Raw genomic sequence first — 20,675 nt, 5'->3', positions numbered from 1 at the left:
CACCACTCCTCAGTACTAGTATTGCATCTTCAAACTGAATCAGAGGTCATGAATTTAAATATAAGCAATGAAATGACTGTATTTCCTGCAAGTACTGTAGATGTGCATGTATGTACCGAATGCATGCCCACACAGATCATCCTCGTACAACTCAGCCAGAGACTGAAAAGTGGCCTCAGAAGAGTGTAATGGGTGCTTAGCTTCCCTGAAGTCTGTTGTAACAATGACAGGAAGATAAGGAAGATGGTGTGTGCTTCTGTGTATTATAGGTACTTAAAATAGTCTTTTAAGAATTAATTCGTTTAAATTCTAGTCATTATGGTACCATTTCCTACCATTATGTCATACTTATTTTGAAAGGAAATTGAAGAAAACCTTGCTTACCTGCAGTGTGTCATTGTTTAAGAGAAATCTGATGACCAGTGCTTATGTCAAGCATCTCATTCAGTTTATCATTTAAAAATTTTCCATGTAAGTTCTATGATGATCCTTTAGCAACAGTGTGTTTCTAGCCTTGCTTTGTCTTGAGGGACGTGTTTTGTCAGGGCGGTTGTTTACCAGTTAGTGTTAGGGTGTTTTTTGTGCATCCACTGTCAAAACTAAAAGAGGCGATATAAGGATGGCCACTGTCTTTGGACAATGGCTAGGTGCCCAGCACTGTGTCAGTACACAGTGCTCTCAGTACACACCGTCTCCTCCACTCCTCAGGTTGGTGGTATTCCCATGTGACAGAAAGGGACACTTAACCCAAGACTTCACAGGTGGTAGTTGGTGAGGACTTGAACTCAGGTCTGACTGGGTCGCCCTTCCTAGCACGCCTCACTGCCATATGTGCATTCCGAAAGCACGCATGTTTTCAGGGATTGGTAACACAGGCCTGTCTAACAAGACATGCATGTAGTGAGCTCTTACTCATCCTTTGTCAGAAAACACTGACGAGCCGTGCTAGTTACTGGACCATACATTTAAATTTCGGTTGGGAATAAAAACCAGGATCTAACCAAGAACCTGGGAAATACTAATAAAAACCCATAGAAGCTTATATGGTATCTGTGAAAGCGTGGGATCTAGGAGGGAGTTCCTTTAGGGCCACAGGTTTCTGCACAGTGAGTGGAGACCCATGCTTTGCCACCCGCTCCCCAGCGTACCCCTGTGGGGATGCCTTCACGTGGGGCTTCACCACCAGCGGAGCCTCGGGGACCCCCCAGCACAGCCTTCTTCTTAAAGCCCGAGACCCACAACTGAGCTGGTGCTGAGAATGTCGACAGTGGAACCCACATTGCATGCACAGGAAGGAAGTCCTCCCCTGGGAAAGCCGGCAATGACGACAGTAAATTATAGTGAGGCAGCTTGTGCTTTAATCACTTTGCTCTGCAAGATACCCCCCTCTGTTACAAATGTACTTTGGTGAGAGGTTTTTTGAGTAATAACATTTAATACCTTTATTTACTCTACATTATTTTCCCAAAGTATAGTAATTGATGCCAATTGAGCAAGTTTTACCCTTTAAATAAAAATAGTAAAAGAAAACATTTTGATAAAGAAGCTTCTCCTGATTTTTATTTCATGAACCTAGTGGAAGTTTGAGTGGATAATGGAAAGCTGATTGTGAGGATGAAATAATACCACTTTCTGGTCCATGCTGGCTTGTTCATAGGGTCAGCAGTGGGGCCACACAACGCCAAGGAGGAAGCTGGCAGGAGAGGAGGTGCTGCTCAGAGCCAGGCTTCCACGGCAACACATTCTTGAACGACTGCCTTCCCCTCCTTAGGAGTAAAATAGAAATGATAGTATTTGATGAAGCCATGACAGTCGCATAACAAAAATCATGTAGAAGTACTTCATAAATTGTAAAGGGCTGTTGGGTTGTAAGATGCCAAAAGCATAAGGGGAAAAGGTACAAAATGAGTCAGTTACAAGTTTATGTATTTTAAACCACTGAAACCAAAAACAAACCTTCGTGTGGAATTAATCTTGTCAGAGTTAGTTAGCTTCCATTTATTTTTTGTTTGCCCCAAGCATTGTGCCTGCGTTCCCACTCACACAGAACAGGTGAACGGCTGATACTAAGCCAGCCCATGATGGGTACGCCCTCTCTCCTGGGTGCATGTTCTTCCTCTAATCTTAGTGCTCCTCTTCCAGCCTTACTGCAGTGTTACGATACTTCATTCTTGAGCAAAGGGCTTCGTGAACCACCTCTGAGATTTTAAGGCTCAAAAAGCTGCTGTTTGTATGTCCTTTCTTCTTGGAGTTTGTCACTTATTTGCTGTAGCTCTTCCAGCCATTAGTAATTACCCAAGATGCTGTCTTGGTTTCAGTGCAGATTCTCACTTAGGAAGTGGCCGTTTTCTAGCTCAGCTATGAGCAGCGTTCATCTAAAGTTCAAACCTGTTGAATATATTTTGCCACAAGACAACTAGTTACGAGAATTTTAGCTCTTTTAGTTTAGGGCAACCTTTTCATCCTTAAGCGGCGTGCTTGTTTTAAATAGCTAGTATGTATGATTACATTTACAATAAGTACGCTCTGAGTGCCTCAACACCATTTTGATATTAGTGTTGTGACCTAGCGGTTGTCTTCTGGTGGCTGAATAATTAATTTGTTTCTAAGAGCTTTTGAGTTTGATAGTTGCCTAACACAAGGGTTTCCTTGTGGAAGGTTTGCTAGCTTCCAGTGACCCTTAGCTGCCATCTGGAACAAATTCAGAGTGCTTCTGTCATCTGCTGCTAATTGCTGTCACCTGCACGTTGCAGTCCCTCATAACGGTGGCGGTGGCGGCGTGCATGCTGCCTTTAGCGGGCCTACCACCCCACGCACGCTCCGGACCCCTTGCCAACAGTCTCTGTGGTGGGTTGCAAGGCTTTGTGCAGTAGAAGCATTGTATGGTGATTCGTATTTTAATGCAAAATATAAGAAAGATTTTGACCCTTTTGTGAAGGTTATTAATTCACTAAATCCAAATGTTGCATATGTTTTATGATTTGTCTTAATGGTTCTAGTGCTTAGTAGCCTGTTTAGGCCGTAGCATTGTTTCCACTGCATTTTACAGAAGACTTTGCTAATCCTCTTTGTGAGCTGATAAGCTTTAGTCAGGGCACTAACCTATAGCACCATATTATATTAATGTATTTTACTTGTAGTTTAGAGAACAAGAAGAATATCCTGATCTGAAGGCTAAACTGTCCCCTGTGGCACTGGCACAGCTGATAGTCGTGCACTAGAAAGATGTGTATATCAAATAGTTTACAAAATGAAGCCAGCTGTGTTTCCCTACATACTGTGGCTTCCTGACATGCATCATTAAACCTTATTAGCTACTTCCTTTTACAAAGATTCTTGTAGTCTTGAACATTGCATATTAACATTTTCTGCCCCTCCAACTGGAAATTATTTGCTTTATTGTAGAGTGTCAACTTGCTCTAGTTTCTGATGCGTTCTAATTGGTACTTTAGAGTATAATCATCATGAAATACCACTCCATGCATTTCTTTATTTGGAAATTAATACAGACCTTTTCACTTTATCTGTCAATCTGGGCAACTTTTCGCACAATTCCCAACTCTTGGGATTGCTTACAAGCCATTAAGTATGAAATGGCTCATAAAGTGTCTTTGAAGACATACAGTACCACAGAATATTTCGATGATTTAAAATAGTGTTACGTTTTGCCAAGATAATCAGTAATAAAGCTTTTAAATAGACGTTTTTAATAACAAAAGGGTGATTAAGTAAGATTAAAACTTTAACTGTATTACCTATATCATTTAAATTTTCAACAAATCTGCTAAATTCCATTTTCCTTATAAAGCAAAAAAAAAAAAAATTGTACATCAGTAACCACAGATTGTGAATACTAAGTAATGTTGATTAAATGTGAGATATTAAACTGAGATATTGACTTCTGTTCATTCTTTTTCTCCTTTTCTGCCATTCTGTTCTGCTGTCTTAAAAATTAAAATACTTACCTGTAAACTTTTGTAACTAGTTAAGGTGACGTATAGGTGTGGCAGAGAAAGTACTGGGGCTGGTCACATTTTTCCAGGTGGTAGTAATTGAGTTTTTTCAAGCATTGGTCAAATTTTATGTATCTCCACATGTGTTTTTAATATAAATAAGTCATATGTATTTAATTACATGAGAATTTGATACAAAACCATTGAAATAGTGATCATAGTTTTGATTCCATCATATGTCTTTGTCATATATCTTGTCAAGTCAGCTAATGACTCTCCATTGTAAAACAATATCCAGTGGTTTTACAAGCTATGTAGGGGTAGGTGCCAGATATCTGAAGGATGGGATAGAGTCCTTGAATAGTCATAAATTCCTGCATATTTACAGTTTGCACATTATATAATTAAACATTACGCATTACTTGACACCATTACAGCCTTGTGTGACTTACCTGGACCATAGTGTTTGTTTCCTCAAGCTTTCTGGCACAGTGCTCATTCTAACAGAGTAGTCTGAAGACCATGAAGATGTTAAGAACATGCTAGACTGAACACTACCACACGAGAGCAATTAAACACTTAAGGAATTTTCCTGATAATTATGCCACTTTTTTTTTTCCTCCAAGATACTGTTACTTAGAATTAGCAACTTCAGTACTATCTTTAGCATTTGAAGCGTAGTCCTTAATGAAACCAGATGTCCTGGTCCCTAACTATTTTATATATATATATATATAAAATCATAACTGGTGATGTTTAGTAAATGGCCTTGCACAAACCATTAAAATGAAATACCTGTTGGTCTGCCAAAGAAGAATGTAGGTGGTAACACTGAAATCTACCTCTGAACAGATTTCAGACTTCACTTGAAAACTCATTTGTGTCAGTCCACTTACAAAGAGAATCTAGGGCTAGAAATTAAAGTTTCAATTGTAAAGGTAATGACCTCGATGACTAATAAAAATTTAACCGCTACATTCCCTCTTCTAAAAATTTATAAGCAAAATAAGGAGGCAGGTGGAAAGGCATGTTGATGTGGCCCCCCCACCACCACCATTTCACATAATACTTAAAGAATTCTCCTGGCTTTGTCTCAGCAGGCACCACTGAAAGGGCTGCTTACTGCCTGCTCCCCCATGTGCCCTGACCTCTCCCAGCCCCCCCCCCCCCCGCCATGCACCAGGAAGGTTGCCTAAGTACCACCTTGACGGTGTCAGGGTGATCCATCTGCTTTTCTGCTCTAAATCCCAGCCTTCTCCCACTGTCCAACTAAAGGTCCCTGGTGACACAAATGATTTACACTTGGCTGCTAATGGAAAGGTCAGTGGTTTGAACCCACCCAGTAGCACCACAGAAGAGAGACCTGGCAGTCTGCTTCTGTAAAAATTGTAGCCTAGAAAAAACCATTTGGAGCAGTCCTGCTCTGTCATCGGGGTTACCATGGTTGGATTCCACTTGACGGCAACAGATTTGGTTTTTTGTTTTGTTTTTATGATCCAACTGCTCAAAGCCACTTACAGGAATAATATTAAAAAGGTATGAAATAATTGTTTACAGAGTTCAGAGGGGTTGCCTAAAAGGAAGGAGACGTTGTGCCTGGGGACTTGGAGCATACAGTGGTATTAGAGCCCAGAGGGCACATGTCAGTGATTTCCTCAGCGAGCTTCTGTAGAACCCTAAGTTTATAAATGATATTTAAATAGATGTTTTAGGGTGTTTTTTAAGAGCGCTTCTTAAAAAAATTGCAACGTATTTAAAATAAGACTTGCTACATTCAGGAGGAAAGAAAGACATTTACACAAAACCTTCCAGGAAAAAAAAAAAAGTGCTACATAAATAATAATCCTTCAGTGTGGACTGTTGAAAGAGACTGAGCAGTGAAAGGCGACACCAACGACTTATTGCCTGAATAGCCCTAAAGGAGGCCGTGGTTGTCCCTTCTTACCTTCCTGTGTCTGCTAAAGTTGTGAGACTCCTAATGAGAACCTTTCTTGTAAAACACAAGTAACACTTAAGAGTTACTGCTAAAAAAAAATCTATTTTTCATGTTCCTAGGGAAAAAAGAATCCCCTGAGTGTGGGGTCTCATCAGGTCTCTGAAGAGGGGTAAAACCATCACCCTGGGCTCACTTAAGCCCGCTCTTCAGCAGTGGCCATGAATTTAATTTGCTCTCAGTGGTGTTTTTCAAGAGCCTTTTAAAAAAAAACAAAACAAAATGAGAGCATTACTGCCTAGTAAACTCCCATAAACCCATGGTATTGCTTTTATAGATACAATTTGAGAGTAGGTTAATGCTATTTGTAAAATGTCTGTTAAATATAAAATAAACTGCTTATTTAATTAGATTAAATTGAAAACCAAATGCCTGACCTTAAATTTCACTCACACGAACGATATTGAAAGTTGAGGTTTCTGTGTCCGTGGATAGCTTAGGTAATTGAAGTAATTATCCTAAATTGGTGGGTGGTCTTGGCAAAACCATTTAAAATTGATAGCTTCCCTACATTGTTAAGACAAAAAATATAGCAAGTATATTCTAGATCTTGAAACCATTAATATAAGCTGTTGATACAGTTTTATTGGCTTAGTTGGTAGATCTAAATCTTCAAAAAGCTTTAGGTACTAAACTGCTGTACTAATGACCTGCAGTGGTTTGGATATCATACCTTTAAAGATGATTGCATGTGTGATGGTAGATATTTATTCAGGAAATGCTCCCCCCCGACACATACATATAATCCAGCACATCAAAGTCTGTAAATCCTGTCCTGAATTTGACATCTCAACAGATATTTAGGGTAACTCTTTGTACTAAAAAATGAAGAATATTGAGTTGGCTGAAGTAGAGGTGGACATTCTCTTTTCACCAAAGCAGGCTTTTTCAGAATTGAGAAAGAGGAAGCCAAGTGTCGAGCGTGAGCCCCCTCTGCTGGCCAAACTCCAGCACGTCACCCCTAGCTCTTTGTGCCGGCTCTCCCAGCTACACACACACATTGTTGTAAATACAGCTGTGTGACGTCCACCTGATGATTAACAGCGTACACACACTCATGTAGTCTTGAAATAAGAATGATTATGTTTTTGTCTTCCTGCATCCTTGTGTCGAAATGAACCACATAGATGATTGTAAAATAAGATCAGGAATCATGTATGTTAGAAAATTTATAGCTTTTTCTTTTATTTAGTGCTGAATCTTAATGTTGTTTGTGTACATAGAGTACAATTAAATTCCTAAAAAGTTTTTAGATTGTTTTCCGTATTTTCAGATATTGATTTGTTTCCGATATGGTTTTGATGTATCACAAGTTGAAAGTATTTGAAATAATCTGCAATAATTACTAAAAATAAAATATTTTAACTTAGCACTTATTTTTGGCTTCTCACTTTTTTTTATAAACTACTGTATTGCTTTAAGTTCAATGACTCTGAAATATTAAGCAAAAAAAAAGCAAACCCATTGCCATCAAGTCAATTCTGACTGATGGCGACCCCCTACAGGACAGAGTAGAACTGCCCCCTAGGGTTTCCAAGGAGCTGCTGGTGGGTTCAAACTGCCATCCTCTTTGTTAGCAGCCGAGCGCTTTACCACTGCGCCACCAGGGCTCCCTGTATCATATTAGTTATCCTTTAATAAAGATTGTAATTGAACACTGGGCCCCAAACCGGAACTGGCATGACAGAATTGTGCTGCTTAAAAGTGCAAAGTAAACGTAACTTTTGAAAAATAAATCTGAAAACTGTGCGTATACATACATTCTTATATGATGGGCTACTTTCTGGCATTATTGTTCTTTTAAAATTTTGGTGTGTGGCTATACCTTATATGAAATCCTAGAGCCTCATTGGGATTTCTCAGGGGTCTAGGTCAGCAGTTAGAAGGGTACCTCATTCTGTGATCACGACTGTCCCCTTTAGACTTATAAGTCACGTGCTTGCAGGTGTTGGGAATCTCATCCCTAGAGGTGAGTTCATTGTAAGCCAGCCGACAGCAGTCTGCCAGTATGTGTTTTTGGGAACATCCACATTTTGTGAGAACAAAGTGTCAGATTTGACTCTCAACTCCCTGGTCCCCTCTTTGTGCTTCTCGCATTAGTGTTGAGAGCAGTTTCACTTCCTTGTTCATAGCTGAACCTTGCCTTGATAGTTTTGTTCATATACGAAATATACTAATAAGCCATTTTCTCTTTAAATGTTTAATATTCAAGGAAAAACATCATCTGTAATATAGTAACCAATACAGTAACATTCTATGTAACATAGTAGCTACATGGTAACCAAGGAAAACACCTTAAACAAATGCAGAATTTACAAAAAAAAAAAAACAACCCAAACCAATTGACGTTGGTTGACACATAGCTATCCTAGAGGACGGAGTAGAACTGCCCCTCGAGCTTCCAAGGAGTGACTGATGGATTTGAACTCTAGACCTTTTGGTTAGCAGCCAAGCTCTTAACCACTGTGCTACAAGGGCTCTGAATTTATAGTAGGCAAAATCTGTTGGTAGGTAAAACTGTAGAATATGAAATATTTGTTCATAATAGACTTGAAAATATCTATCGTATAAATACAGATTAAGATTTTTGAAAATTAAGGTGATCTATTGTAACATTAAAAAAAATATTGGAAATTAACGTGATCTATTGTAATGTTAAAAATTGTCACGCTGACACCTATTTAGGGAGCTTTTAAAGCACAAGATTATTGAGCCACTAGCCTATAATGGCCAACAGAAACCCTTCTTACTTCGCAGATCACTGAGGCAGTAAACGGTAATAGCTAGACACTTCTCAGGATGTGTGCTGAGACACTCAAGGCTTAGCAGTTCATATCCAAAAGTGAAGGAATAAATAAACTTGAGAAGAAGAAAAGGCTTCTCTAGCATCACTTTTTGAAAACTAATGCTTTTAATTTAAACTCTGTAACGGAGAATGTTATTGCTCTAAGATCAGGAAGGTTCAAGTTGGTGTATGAGTTTCATTTATTTGAAATACTGCAATGCTAATGAGGAGCCTGTATTTTCTTGTATCTTAAGATTTTACTACAAGTGGAAAGTACAGGGCTGATTTGTTTCAGATATTTAAAAGATATGTGCTTTTCATAGGAATTTAAATTTGGCGAAGTGCAGCCTTAGTTCAATTTTGTAGTCAGAATCCAAATTCCGAATGATAACGTACTCAGAGGATCATTCAAGATTAGTTTTTGCTGCCAAAAGAGAAACAACACTAACAAGTTTAACTTTTGCCCTAAGTGATCTTGCAAGTGGAAAGCTGTCCTGTGCCCAGATAGAGCAGATTGGAACAAATTAGCTGTTAGATTGAGGCTTTCATGTTTTCTGAAATTGTGATGTATTTACAGGGATGTGATGTGTTTCTGGGCACATTAAAATAATACTTAGCTTTCTCCAAGAGTTTAAATGGGCTCTTTGAAATTTTGCATCTTTATTATTTTGTTATTCTAAAGTACTTCTGTGTAACAGATAAGTAAATGAGAGTTTTTAAAGAATGGTTAAAGTATTTTGGTATTCACAATGTTAATCTAGAGATAGTGTCCTGTGATGAGCAATTAGGTGATGGGATTGCTCATTGGATCCCAGTTTGTGTAACATCAGACCTTTGTTCCAGTTTAGTGTGTGCGTTGATTTCTTAGGAACTTAATGGTAGGAGGGGAATTTTAACTTTGAAGTGCATTGGCATAGTGCTGTGTTATGAAGATAAGATCCGATTTTCATTTGTTCATTCACTCATTTAAAAAAAAAAATGATCTTTTCTTGATTAAGCAGAATACCGTATTTACCCCTCATTGTTAGTATGAACCATTATTTCACTGAAAACCATTAGCTATTTAAAACTTGGTACATAAATTAAAGAGGAGCTAAATGGATTTGTGATCATTGCCATTAGTAGCATTTTAGATTATACAGGCAATTATTGTGTTCATTATCCTAGAACAGCCCCTTTGCAAAACTATTGTGGTTGTCTTAGACATTATGCACAAATTTTCCCTTGGAGATTAAAATTTCCAGTAGCGTATTTAATTTTGTTATCACAGTTGTTTCAAATAAAATAAATATTATGACAAGTAGAAGAAAATTTGCTTTACTAATATAGGAAATTACAATAAATGTTGGAAATCACCTCCTAGTAGACTTAATTTACCTTTTCTTATACAGTCATAATTACACCAAACGATTACTAGTAGATTTTATGGGCAGAAAGGTTTTGCAGTCGTAGGAGAAGGTAGATGGTCTGGCCAGGTGTGTGAGAAGATTTTTAAAGAAGAGATTCACCTCGAAACTAAAGTAACCACCTTTTTTATAGAATCTGTAACTTTAAAAGTTAACTAGTCTTTATATTAAACAGCTTTTAGGAGTCCAAATAGCATTTTAGATGAGTTGAAGAACTTTTATGGGTGTTTCTGAGAAACCATGTAAAAGCATCAACCACTAATCGAAAGTCGTGGGTTTAAAAAAAAAAAAGTTGAATGTATCTTTTCTTCTTACTGTGTCTTATTAGAGTGGACAGAAATAGCTAAGATCATACTATAGATGGCAGGTTGACTGCAGTTACACTGCAGGAAGAATTTCAAAGTCCAGAAGAGACTACCTGAAAAAATGCAAGGAATAGCCCATTATTCAGGATGCATTTTAGTCTGTTAAAGTTTTTATAGCTTTAAATTGAAAAGGAGGGGGCAATATTTAGTTGTTATATTCCCTGGTCTTTTTTTTTTTATTATTATATTCCCTAGTCAAGCAATTACCCACATCTGTCTCCATCAATTAGAAAGATACTAATGCTCTGAGTGACCTGGTGTGCAGTGGGCTGCTTTGAATGTGTCTGCCCTGGATGGGGCATTTCTGCACAGGAAACTTCGTATTCACTTCTGACAGTGTCTGTCCTGCTTTTACAGTCTCTCACAGCTACGACTCAGGAAAAAGTGTGAGGTAGTGGTTATGCATTTTGCAAGACAGTGATTCTTTGTCACAAAAAAAGACCAACTCTGGAAGGGCAGATTAAATCATTCCTTTCACTTTTTAATGGGATTTGGATGAATAGAGTAAAATATGCACTTTGCATGCATTGATAGCATCTTTGGGTTGAGGTAATTGAGTCTTTTTCCCTGACTGCATGAGTAATGACTTCATCTGATCCTTGCCTTTGTCACAGAAAGGAGCTGGGCTGTGACATAGCCTCCACTTCTCCGGCTTAATTTTTCTTCATTTTAATCTAAAAACCTATTTTTCTCAATAATTCAAGCATAAACTATGTAGTAGTTGAAGAAGTGGAAATTGCAACATATCTGTCCTTGTGGCCCTGCGTGAGACCATGCTGGAGCAGCTGCTGGCCAACTCAGTTCTCTGGGAAGGGACCACAGGCACAAGTAAACACTGGGAACAAGCAGACTGGCTTGGTGCTGTCCTGTCCATCCAGGGAGTGACCACAGGCATACAGACACTGGGAACAGGCAGACTGGCTAGGTGCTGCACTGTCCATCCAGGGAGTGACCACAGGCATACAGGCACTGGGAAGAGGCAGACTGGCTTGGTGCTGTCCTGTCCATCCAGCAAGTGACCACAGACGTACAGACACTGGGAATGGCCAGACTGGCTAGGTGCGTATTGTCCATCCAGGGAGTGACCACAGGTGTACAGACGCTGTGAACAGGCAGGCTGACTTGGTGCTGTCCTGTCCATCCAGGGAGTAACCACAGGCATACAGTCACTGGGAACAGGCAGACTGGCTTGGTTTTGTCCTGTCCATCCAGAGAGTGACCACACGTGCACAGATGCTGGGAATGGGCAAGACCGGTTAGGTGCTGTACCATCCATCCAGGGAGTGACCACAGGCACATAGACACTGGGAATGGGTAAACTGGCTAGGTGCTGTCCTGTCCACCTGGGGAGTGACTGTGGACACACAGACACTGGGAACAGCCAACTGGCTAGGTGCTGTCCCCGTGCAGTCTGCTTGTTTTCTAGGGAAGTGGTGCGATGAGCAGTTTTTCCATGCAACCTGGAGACCACTGAGCTCTGGGGGAGCTTGGGGAGGTGGTGGTAGCATATGTTGCCGCATTTTGGGGGCTGGGAACGATCAGCCACAGTGAGGAGCAGAGGGCAGGGCTGGAAGCATGTTCTCTGAAAGTGTCTCCTGGGAACCCCTGCTGCATGCTGCTCTGTGGCAACATGAAGAAGGGTTTCTTGTGGTAAGCCAAGTTTGTTATTCATTGTTTCACTAAAATTAAGTAGATGTTACACATAAATTGATAACTTATTTTTAAGTTTCATTAGTCTTGCATAGTAAATGACAAGGTATAAAGCAGACAAATGAGACCAAAGTTCCGATGTTTTACTCCCAAACATTTGTCTGGGAAGGCCCAGGGTGAATGAGGGGCCCCCGTTGGGTTTCTGGGGTACACAGGGAAGGTGCAGGGTGCGTGAGGGACCCTGTGGGGTCTCGGGGGCACTCAGGGAGAGTGTCTGTCCTCAAGGCCCTTCTATGAGCAGGACTCATGCTGCCTCTAAGCACCATATATCTGTGAGTAGGCTCAACACTGTTTCACAGATGAGGAAAATGAGGCTTAAAGAGTTGAAGAACAACCTCAAAGGCTGTACGGTTAGTAGACAGGAAAAATGGATTCAACCCAAGTTTTTATAATAACAATAATAACAGCAACAACACGTGTGTAGGGTTTATTGTGTGCCAAGAGCTATGCTCATTGGGCTGTATATGATCTCATTTAATCCCCAAAGACCTATTTTTTTAAAAAAGCCATTGGCATCAAGTCAATTTCAACTCATAGCGACTCTTAGGATAGAGTAGAACTGCCCCATGGGGTTTCCAGGGAGCAGCTGGTGGATTTGAACTGCGACCTTTTTGTTAGCAGCCAAACTTGTAACACTGCGCCACCAGGGCTCCAGAGACGTATTAGACAGGCACTACTGTGACCCCATTTTACGGAGAAAGAAACTGAAGCTCAGGTCAAACGCCTTGCCAAAGTTTTGTGGCCGAGTAACAGAGCCAGGGCTCGAAGGAGCCCAAGTCCAGAGTCCAGGGGAATCTGGTGGCTGTGCCGCGTTGCTGCTGCTCCACCAGTTGAGTTCTGAAGTCGCCCCAGCACCCTGGTGCCCTTCCTCCCCCCGCTTCATTCACTGTATTGCATCATGATGCTTGCTTCAGCGATGAAGCTAAACAAGGAGAGAGACTTTATAGAGGTTGCTAGACCTCGAAATTGAAGCCATATGCTTCAGAAGAGCTGTAGTCTTTTAACTTGTTGGAATGGATGGGTTTGGGCTGCTAGTTCACATTGTTTCCAAGATCTTGCTCAGAATGCAACAAAGAAAACAAACTAATTCTTATTAACATAATTTCATCTTACGTTTTGCTTAGCGGTCCACAGGATGAAGACAAGTGTAGTGCCCTTTACGAGAAGAGCCTAAAATGTAGGATTGTGCAAATTAGAAAGGTTCTCATGACAAGTGACTGCTCCTTCATGAAGAAAATATCAGAGATCCTCTTGAAAGAGGGGGACAGACTTGTCTCCATCTGCACAGAATCCTGAAGTAGGGATTGTTTAGGAAGCACTTCGTGTCAAGAGCAGGGAGATTGGTCTGACATAGTGTATCGGGCAAACATGCACCTGTCCTAGGAGAGTGCAGTCAGGGCTCACACCTGTCCCAGAAGAGCACAGTCAGGGCTCACACCTGTCCCAGAAGAGCATAGTCAGGGCTCATACCTGGCCCAGCAGAACGTGGTCAGGGCTCATATTTGTCATAGAAGAGTGCGGTGAGGGCTCACATTTGGCCCAGAAGAGTGCAGTCAGGGCTGACATCACTTCCAGAACAGCACTATCAGGGCCAGGCATACATCTGTCTGCCTTACTCCAGTCGTCACAGTCCATTGTGCCCTAGTGGGTGTCTTCCACACCATCCCCCTAGAGAAGGCAGCTGAGTGCACTGTGGCTGACATTCTGGCCTCTTGTTTTGTCAGTAGGCCCTTTCTGGCCATGACTCACTTTTGGAAGTCTTGCCTAATCTCTAGACGCTTTCAGAAGAGTAAGGTTCATATGATTTTCTATTCCACTACTGTAGCCGTCATGATCCGCATGCTGTGTTCTCGTTTGGAGTGTAGTATAGGGGTGGCGTGGTGAGCTTGTGTGTCAGTAACTTCGCCTCTCTCTCCCAGGTTGGCCTGCTGGACCTTGAGCTCAACCAGCTGACCAAGGCGCTCTTCCTGGCCTTGGTTGCTCTCTCGGCTGTGATGGTGACCTTACAAGGGTTCGTGGGCCCCTGGTACCGCAACCTCTTTCGATTCCTTCTTCTGTTTTCCTACATCATTCCGATAAGGTAGGCTTAAGAGTTAAGATAAAAAAAGAGTCTGGTTTCATTGAATATGGTTTCTTGAAATGTTCTTCCCAGCCTGAAAGAAGTCATCCAGAGTGGAAGAGGAGGGAGTCAAGAAACCTGACAAATTGTAGAATATAATCCTTTGGGCATAAACATTTTTGTTAGAATAACCTAGAGATCTGATACTTTTCCTTACATAATGTGTTAGAATATAATCTCCAGTGATTTATGAAGGTGTTTTGATAAAAACGTAAATCTGAATCTAACAAAGTAATTTTTGTTTACTACTGGTAAACTTTTTCATACCTGGTACCCTTGGAGCTGTGTGCAATCACCAACATTTTAAAGTTATCCATATTTAGAAGGGGATCTAATATTATTCGTCAGGCTAGATAAAATATTGAGATAAAGCCTTTTCTTATGCCCTGTTTTTCAAAATGATAGCCCATATAGCTGGAGATTGGAATGTAAATAGTTAGTATTAGATGTCTACTTAATTTGAAGACTGTAACATTTACTATATATATATATATATATCTGTAAGTGCATTTAAAAGTGTTTTCACAAAGGATGTTTTATTAAAGATACTCTTAATGTGTGTGAAAACTTTCATATGAATAAGTAATGAAAACCTGACAAATCTTGGGTAAAGATGAATACAGAGCGGCCCCCTTTTGTCATGGAGTATGGAATCGAAAGCAGCAATGCAAGAATTTTAGAATGTTTTAATTCTGTTAGCCCCCACCCTGCCCCACTGGCCTGCTCCTTTTAGTCAGTGTCTCAGTTGTGCCTGGCCATGGCACTTGGTGTCCCTGCACTTGGTGTCCGCGTCTTTGGTGGATGCACCCTGGGTGTACACACGACACGCACAGTCCACCTCCAGGCCCCAGGCTGCAGGTGCTCATTGAGGCCTTCTTGGCAAGCTCCCCGGCAGTGAACTGCTTCCCTCCAATCCGCCTGCATACTCGTGTAAGTCTTCTTCCTTCAGGGATAGTTTTCATTTTCTTAAAAAGCTGAAAGTTATTCAGAGCCAGGAATGATTAATAAGGCAGCTGATCAAACTAATTATTTTGAATGATGTAAATACAAAGTGATTAATTGACTATATAATTCTAAGACCAGTTCTTAAGGCAGTTCAAAGAAGAATACATGCTTTGAGTAACATAAATATCATTTAAAGAAGAATAACCTCAGTGAAAGGAGCCCTGGTGGTGCAGTGGTGTTAAGCACTTGGCTGTTAACCAAAGGTTGGCGGCTTGAAACTACCAGCTGCTCTTCAGGAGGAAGATGTGGAGCTTGCTTCTGTAAAGATTACAGCCTGGGAAACCCTATGGGGCTGCTGTACTCTGTTCTACACGGTTGCTGTGAGTCAGAATCAACTTGATGGCAGGTTTGGTGTTTGGTAACCTCAATGATGAGGTTTGAAATAAGATTTGAAATTGTAGTTTGTATCATTAAAATTCACTGTCATCACTTTTTGATTTAAATGTAGGCTCCCCTTCTACTTCTAGTGGCCAGGAACCATTGAACAATATTGGGATTTTTATTATAGATTTTTTAAATACTTTGTTTCTAGGGGCTGTCTCCAAATTAGGAATCCCTAAGTGGTGCAGAGGAGTCCTGGTAATGCAATGATTAAGAGCTGTGGTTGCTAACCAAAAGGCTGGGAGTTCGAACCCACCAGCCACTCCTTAGAAACCCTGTGGGGCAGTTCTTCTCTGTCCTATGTGGTCACTATGAATCTGTATTCACTCCATGGCAATAGGTTTTTTGGTAGGTAGTGCAAATGGTTAAGTGCTTGACTACTAGCCAAAGGTTTGGTGGTTTGAACCCACTCAGGTGTCTTGGAAGACAGGCCTGTCAGTCTGCTTCTGGAGGGTCATGGACTTGGAAACCCTACAGAGCACAGTTCTACTTTGCACACATAGGGCACCCATGAGTCAGGATTGACTCAACAGCAACTAACAACAATACCAACCATCTCCAAATTGTTTGTTTAGCAAAATGGCAATATAAAGAAACTTGAGATACTTCTTCCGTTTATCAAATTAACAGTAAAATTAATTACAGGTTCTGGAAGTTAGTACGTTATATGTACTTTTTAGATTATGTAATATATGTTTTTCAAAAATACACGTATTTTTAGTAAAAAAAAAAATTAGAAAATACCCAAAAAGGAGAAAAATATGAGTGTTATCCATAATCTTGTTACCTGTAGATGAATTCTGTTAAGCCTTTCAGATGTGTGTATGGACATAAAAATATGAATATGCATATTGATATCTACTGGTACACACATACACCCACACACACTCACACATACCCTTTGTTTAGTCTGCTTAGGAAATGAGGAAGATGTCAGCCAGTCTTTTTGTGAGTTTTTCGGTCAACAGTTTTATATTTAACATGTTCTGTCAAGCTTAGGGAAACTAACTAGAGAGAATTATACCTGCACCTCAGTTTAGCTCCAAAATACTGCACGCCTACTTCAATATGATACTTTACCTTGTTTTTCACAGTCTGAGAATGCAATTATACCGATTTAGCAAAAGGGATAAGAACCGTAAAATGTGAAAAGTATAGGACACTGGTTTAAGGAATTTCGATTTACATCTGATTAAAGCAACTTTGTTTGCCTTTTGCAAAGTTTCCCTTAAATGTGGATAAGAGTATATTTTAGTATTTGCTAAATTTGCTATTGTATTTTACAAAGGATAGGATATTTTTTGTATTTGTTTTGCAAAGCACACAAATCTGGAAAGTAAAGTGGTTTTTCCTAAACTGTCCTAACTCTCTTGAAAGTGTTTCACATTTAAGAAAGTTAGGCTGTTTTATAGAAATGCTTTTTTATAGAATGAAATATTCTTGAGTACTTTATACAAGTTGTTTTGTCTTTCACAGAAAAATATTACAATCTTTAACCCTTAACTTTCAGAACTCTAAAACAAATATATGTTTCCTAAATCTTCGGTATCACTCATAATAAGAACAGACTGGCTGCCAGGATTCTTAGCACATTTAAAGCTCCCTCAGGTTGAGAACTCGCTGTCACTTGCCTCCTTAGTGATGCCTCTTGCCTGTACACTGTTTAGTTCTTCAAAATTCTAGTTGATAAGCTGAAACATCGTCTTATCAGTGCTGAGTCAGAGGGATTTTTACTCTCACATAAGGCATATTTTGGCCATAGAGGCAGAAAGTTGTTTAACAAAGTGATAACTGTGTCCCTCTAAGAAATTCATAAGCATCTGTGTAGATACATCGTTTTTGTCCACAGCACTAAAAGTGATGGGGCGTTTCAGTGGCTTGGGGGCAGCACTTTCCTCTCATTTTTCCATGAGCCAGGCAGCCACATCAGTGTGCATGGTGGAAGTGTTCAGGGAGGGTGCCCGTGCCCAGGGAATTGACGGCTAACAGTAGCACGGAGGACCCTCTTTCACCAGTGGACATTCAGAGCACTGACACGTGGAGACCAGAAATGTCGTGTGATACAGGTGCACAGATAATTGCTTCTGGATTTAGAGATTAGCATTCCTGAAATTTTACTGAAGGAAAATTTGTAGGAGCTTTACTGACTTACAGGTAAATGTACCCTTTCTGTGGCATTTAAAAAGATTTTGCTAATCTTCCAGACATCTTCAGTAAGGCCTAATTTTCCAAGCACAAAACTTCAGGAAAAGGGTGTTTTCAGCCATACTTAGATCTACAGGTGATTTCAGATATCGATGATTTCGAAAGTTTGCAGTGTATCCAGATTGCAAAAGATGCTAATGCTGGAAAATTCACTGCTCAGAAAGCATGTGTTGGACAAAAGGCCCAGGTGTGGATTGTCCACAGTAGGCGTGTGACTCATGGATCCACTGAATATAAGGCCCAGGGTGTGGGTTTTCCACAGTAGGTGTGTGACTCATAGGTCCACAGGAGAGAAAGACCAGGTTGGGTTGTCCAGGGTAGGCCTGTGACTCAGGAAGCCACTGGAGAGAAGGCTCAGGGTGTGGATCGTCCAGGGTCCACTAGAGACAAGGCCCAAGTTGAGTTGTTCAGATTACGTGTGTGACTCATGGATCCAGTCAACCATCTCAGCAGGAGCCAGGAATAATGACACTTATCTAGAAAAGATCTGTGGAGGACCCTCCTGCTTAGTTGGCATTGACCCCCATGACATACAAAAGAGACCCACAAGGATATTTAGAATGTTGTAGCAGCAGAAATACTACCAGTTTGGACTGAAAGAGACAGAGCAGGACAAAACAAGAGAAGGCTTTTGAATTCCAAATTCTCCAGGCAAGAAACATGCTGATAGAGCTCCTAGCCTGCAGTGTGTACCAACCTTCAAGAAAAAGCAAGAACGACTCTTAAAGGCAGAGCTGGTGTAGGAGGTGCACAGGCCAGTGGGCTGCTGATGTGGGCGCAAGTGGCAGTTTCAGACTTCTGGTTTCCAAAGCTGTGAGAGAACCGATTCCCTTCTGAGCCTCTCAGTTTGTGATGATTTGTTACGGTAGCCCCAGGAAACTAATATAAAGTTATTTTTTACAAAATGCTTTATCACCTGCTATTTGCTACATAAAGTAAGAAAGGGTAGGCTACCCTAGCACTTCTAACTAACAGTTCAGTTTCTCAGTATTTATGAGTATTCCTTCTATGCATATTGTTATTTGAGTGTTATGAGGGGATATGTCTTTGTCTCTGGGAAACTTCTCACTTTAATAGGCAGCTAAATAGTTTAATAGGCAACCAAACCATTATTTGATAGTGTTGTTGTTATTGTTGTTAGGTGCCATCGGGTCAGCTCCGATTCATAACAACCCTGTGTACAACAGAATGAAACACTGCCTGGTTCTGCGCCGTCCTTACAGTCGTTGCTATGTTTGAGCCCGTTGTTGCAGCTGCTGTGTCAATCCATCTTCTCGAGGGTCTTTGTCTTTTTCAGTGACTCTCTACTTTATCAAGCATGATGTCTTTCTCCAGTGACTGGTTCCTCCTAAGAACATGTCCAAAGTACCTGAGATGAAGTCTCGCCATCCACACTTCCGAGCAGCACTCTGGCTGTGTTTCTTCCAAGACAGACTTGTTTGTTCTTCTGGCAGTCCATGGTATATTCAGTATTCTTCACCAATACCGTAATTCAAAGGTGTCAATTCTTCAGTCTTCCTTATTCATTGTCTAGCTTTCGTATGCATACAAGGCGATTGAAAATATCATGGCTTAGGTCAGGCACACCTTAGTCATCAGAATAACATCTTTGCTTTTCAATGGCTGGAAGAGGTCTTTTGCAGCAGATTTGTTCAATGTGATACATCATGTGATTTCTTGACTGCTACTTCCATGGGCGTTGATAGTGGATCCAAGTAAAATGAAATCTTTGACAGCTTTAGTCTTTTCTCCGTTTATCATGATGTTGCTTTTTGTCCCAGTTGTGAGGATTTTTGTTTTCTTTATGTTGAGGTGTAATCCATACTGAAGGCTGTAATCTTTGATCTTCATCAGTAAGTGCTTTAAGTCTTCCTCTTTCGTACTCTGGTGGAGTTGGTAGCATAATACATTATATTTCATTTAGTAAACATTTCTGTGTGTGATTTTGGCCAGACACGATGCTTGGTAATTACAATTAGAAAGTATTGTCTACTCTAGGCCAAGTGCTGTGTGGTGCTCTGTTTTGAGGACTCAACTATTAGTCATCTAAGTCCCTGCCCTCAGGTCCCTGCACTTCAGTGGATAGCAGTCAAACCTTGGCTCTCCTAGTTAGGATAGTCTGCTCACCTCCCATCCCTCTCCTTTTCCCACACTTTCTCTCCATACAAAGGAAAAAAAAAAACCTAAAACCTTAAATTATTCACTAAACAAATCAAGTTTGTTGAGGGTTTGTTTAATAAAATAAGATTATATTTCTATAGTACCTCTTTCAGCCTCATAAAGTTTCTCATGATGGGGCTGGATAATTCCTGACTCTCCCTCCAGTAGGGTTAGTAGCCCCACATGTCACGCGTCTTGTGGTGAAAGCAGTCCTGAGGAGCAGAGGAGTTGTTAGGAGAACGGGCCAAGCCTGGCAAGACTCACGGATTTAAAGTCATTGAAAACGTTACGCCAGTTAAAACTGATTAGTTTGTTGTCTTTTTTATGATTACCATGTTTTACTCTTTTCAAGCGGTACATGTAATATTGATTCAGTTTAGGAATCCTGAGAGTTTAATATTTGCTACAATCTAGAATCTGGTACTAGTATTTTAACTAAATTTCAGAGTTAAGTTGATAATGCATGCTCAAGATGTTTCCTTTTACATTTTTTTCCTGTAAGAACCCATTGTTAGTTGTAGCATAAATTATATCGTCAGTCTTTATGTTGGCTTAGAAAATATGTTTGGGGCTGTATTATAGTTCCTTATCAG

At 40.4% G+C, this 20,675-nt stretch overlaps 1 protein-coding gene across 11 annotated transcripts in view; it reads left to right on the top strand.

The window, feature by feature from the left end:
• Window positions 1-20,675, top strand: part of ATP9B (ATPase phospholipid transporting 9B (putative)) — a 243,155-nt gene that overhangs the window by 132,925 nt on the left and 89,555 nt on the right. For all 11 annotated transcript variants that reach the window (XM_010586683.3, XM_064294374.1, XM_010586682.3 and 8 more), the window contains one exon: window positions 14,132-14,292. In XM_010586683.3, coding sequence (XP_010584985.2) covers window positions 14,132-14,292 — 161 coding nt within the window. The remainder of the gene's footprint in view (window positions 1-14,131; window positions 14,293-20,675) is intronic.

This window comes from Loxodonta africana, chromosome 11 (genome assembly GCF_030014295.1).
Source record: "Loxodonta africana isolate mLoxAfr1 chromosome 11, mLoxAfr1.hap2, whole genome shotgun sequence".
Classification (NCBI taxonomy): Eukaryota; Metazoa; Chordata; class Mammalia; order Proboscidea; family Elephantidae; genus Loxodonta; species Loxodonta africana.
This window is presented reverse-complemented; position numbering and strand designations above follow the sequence as displayed.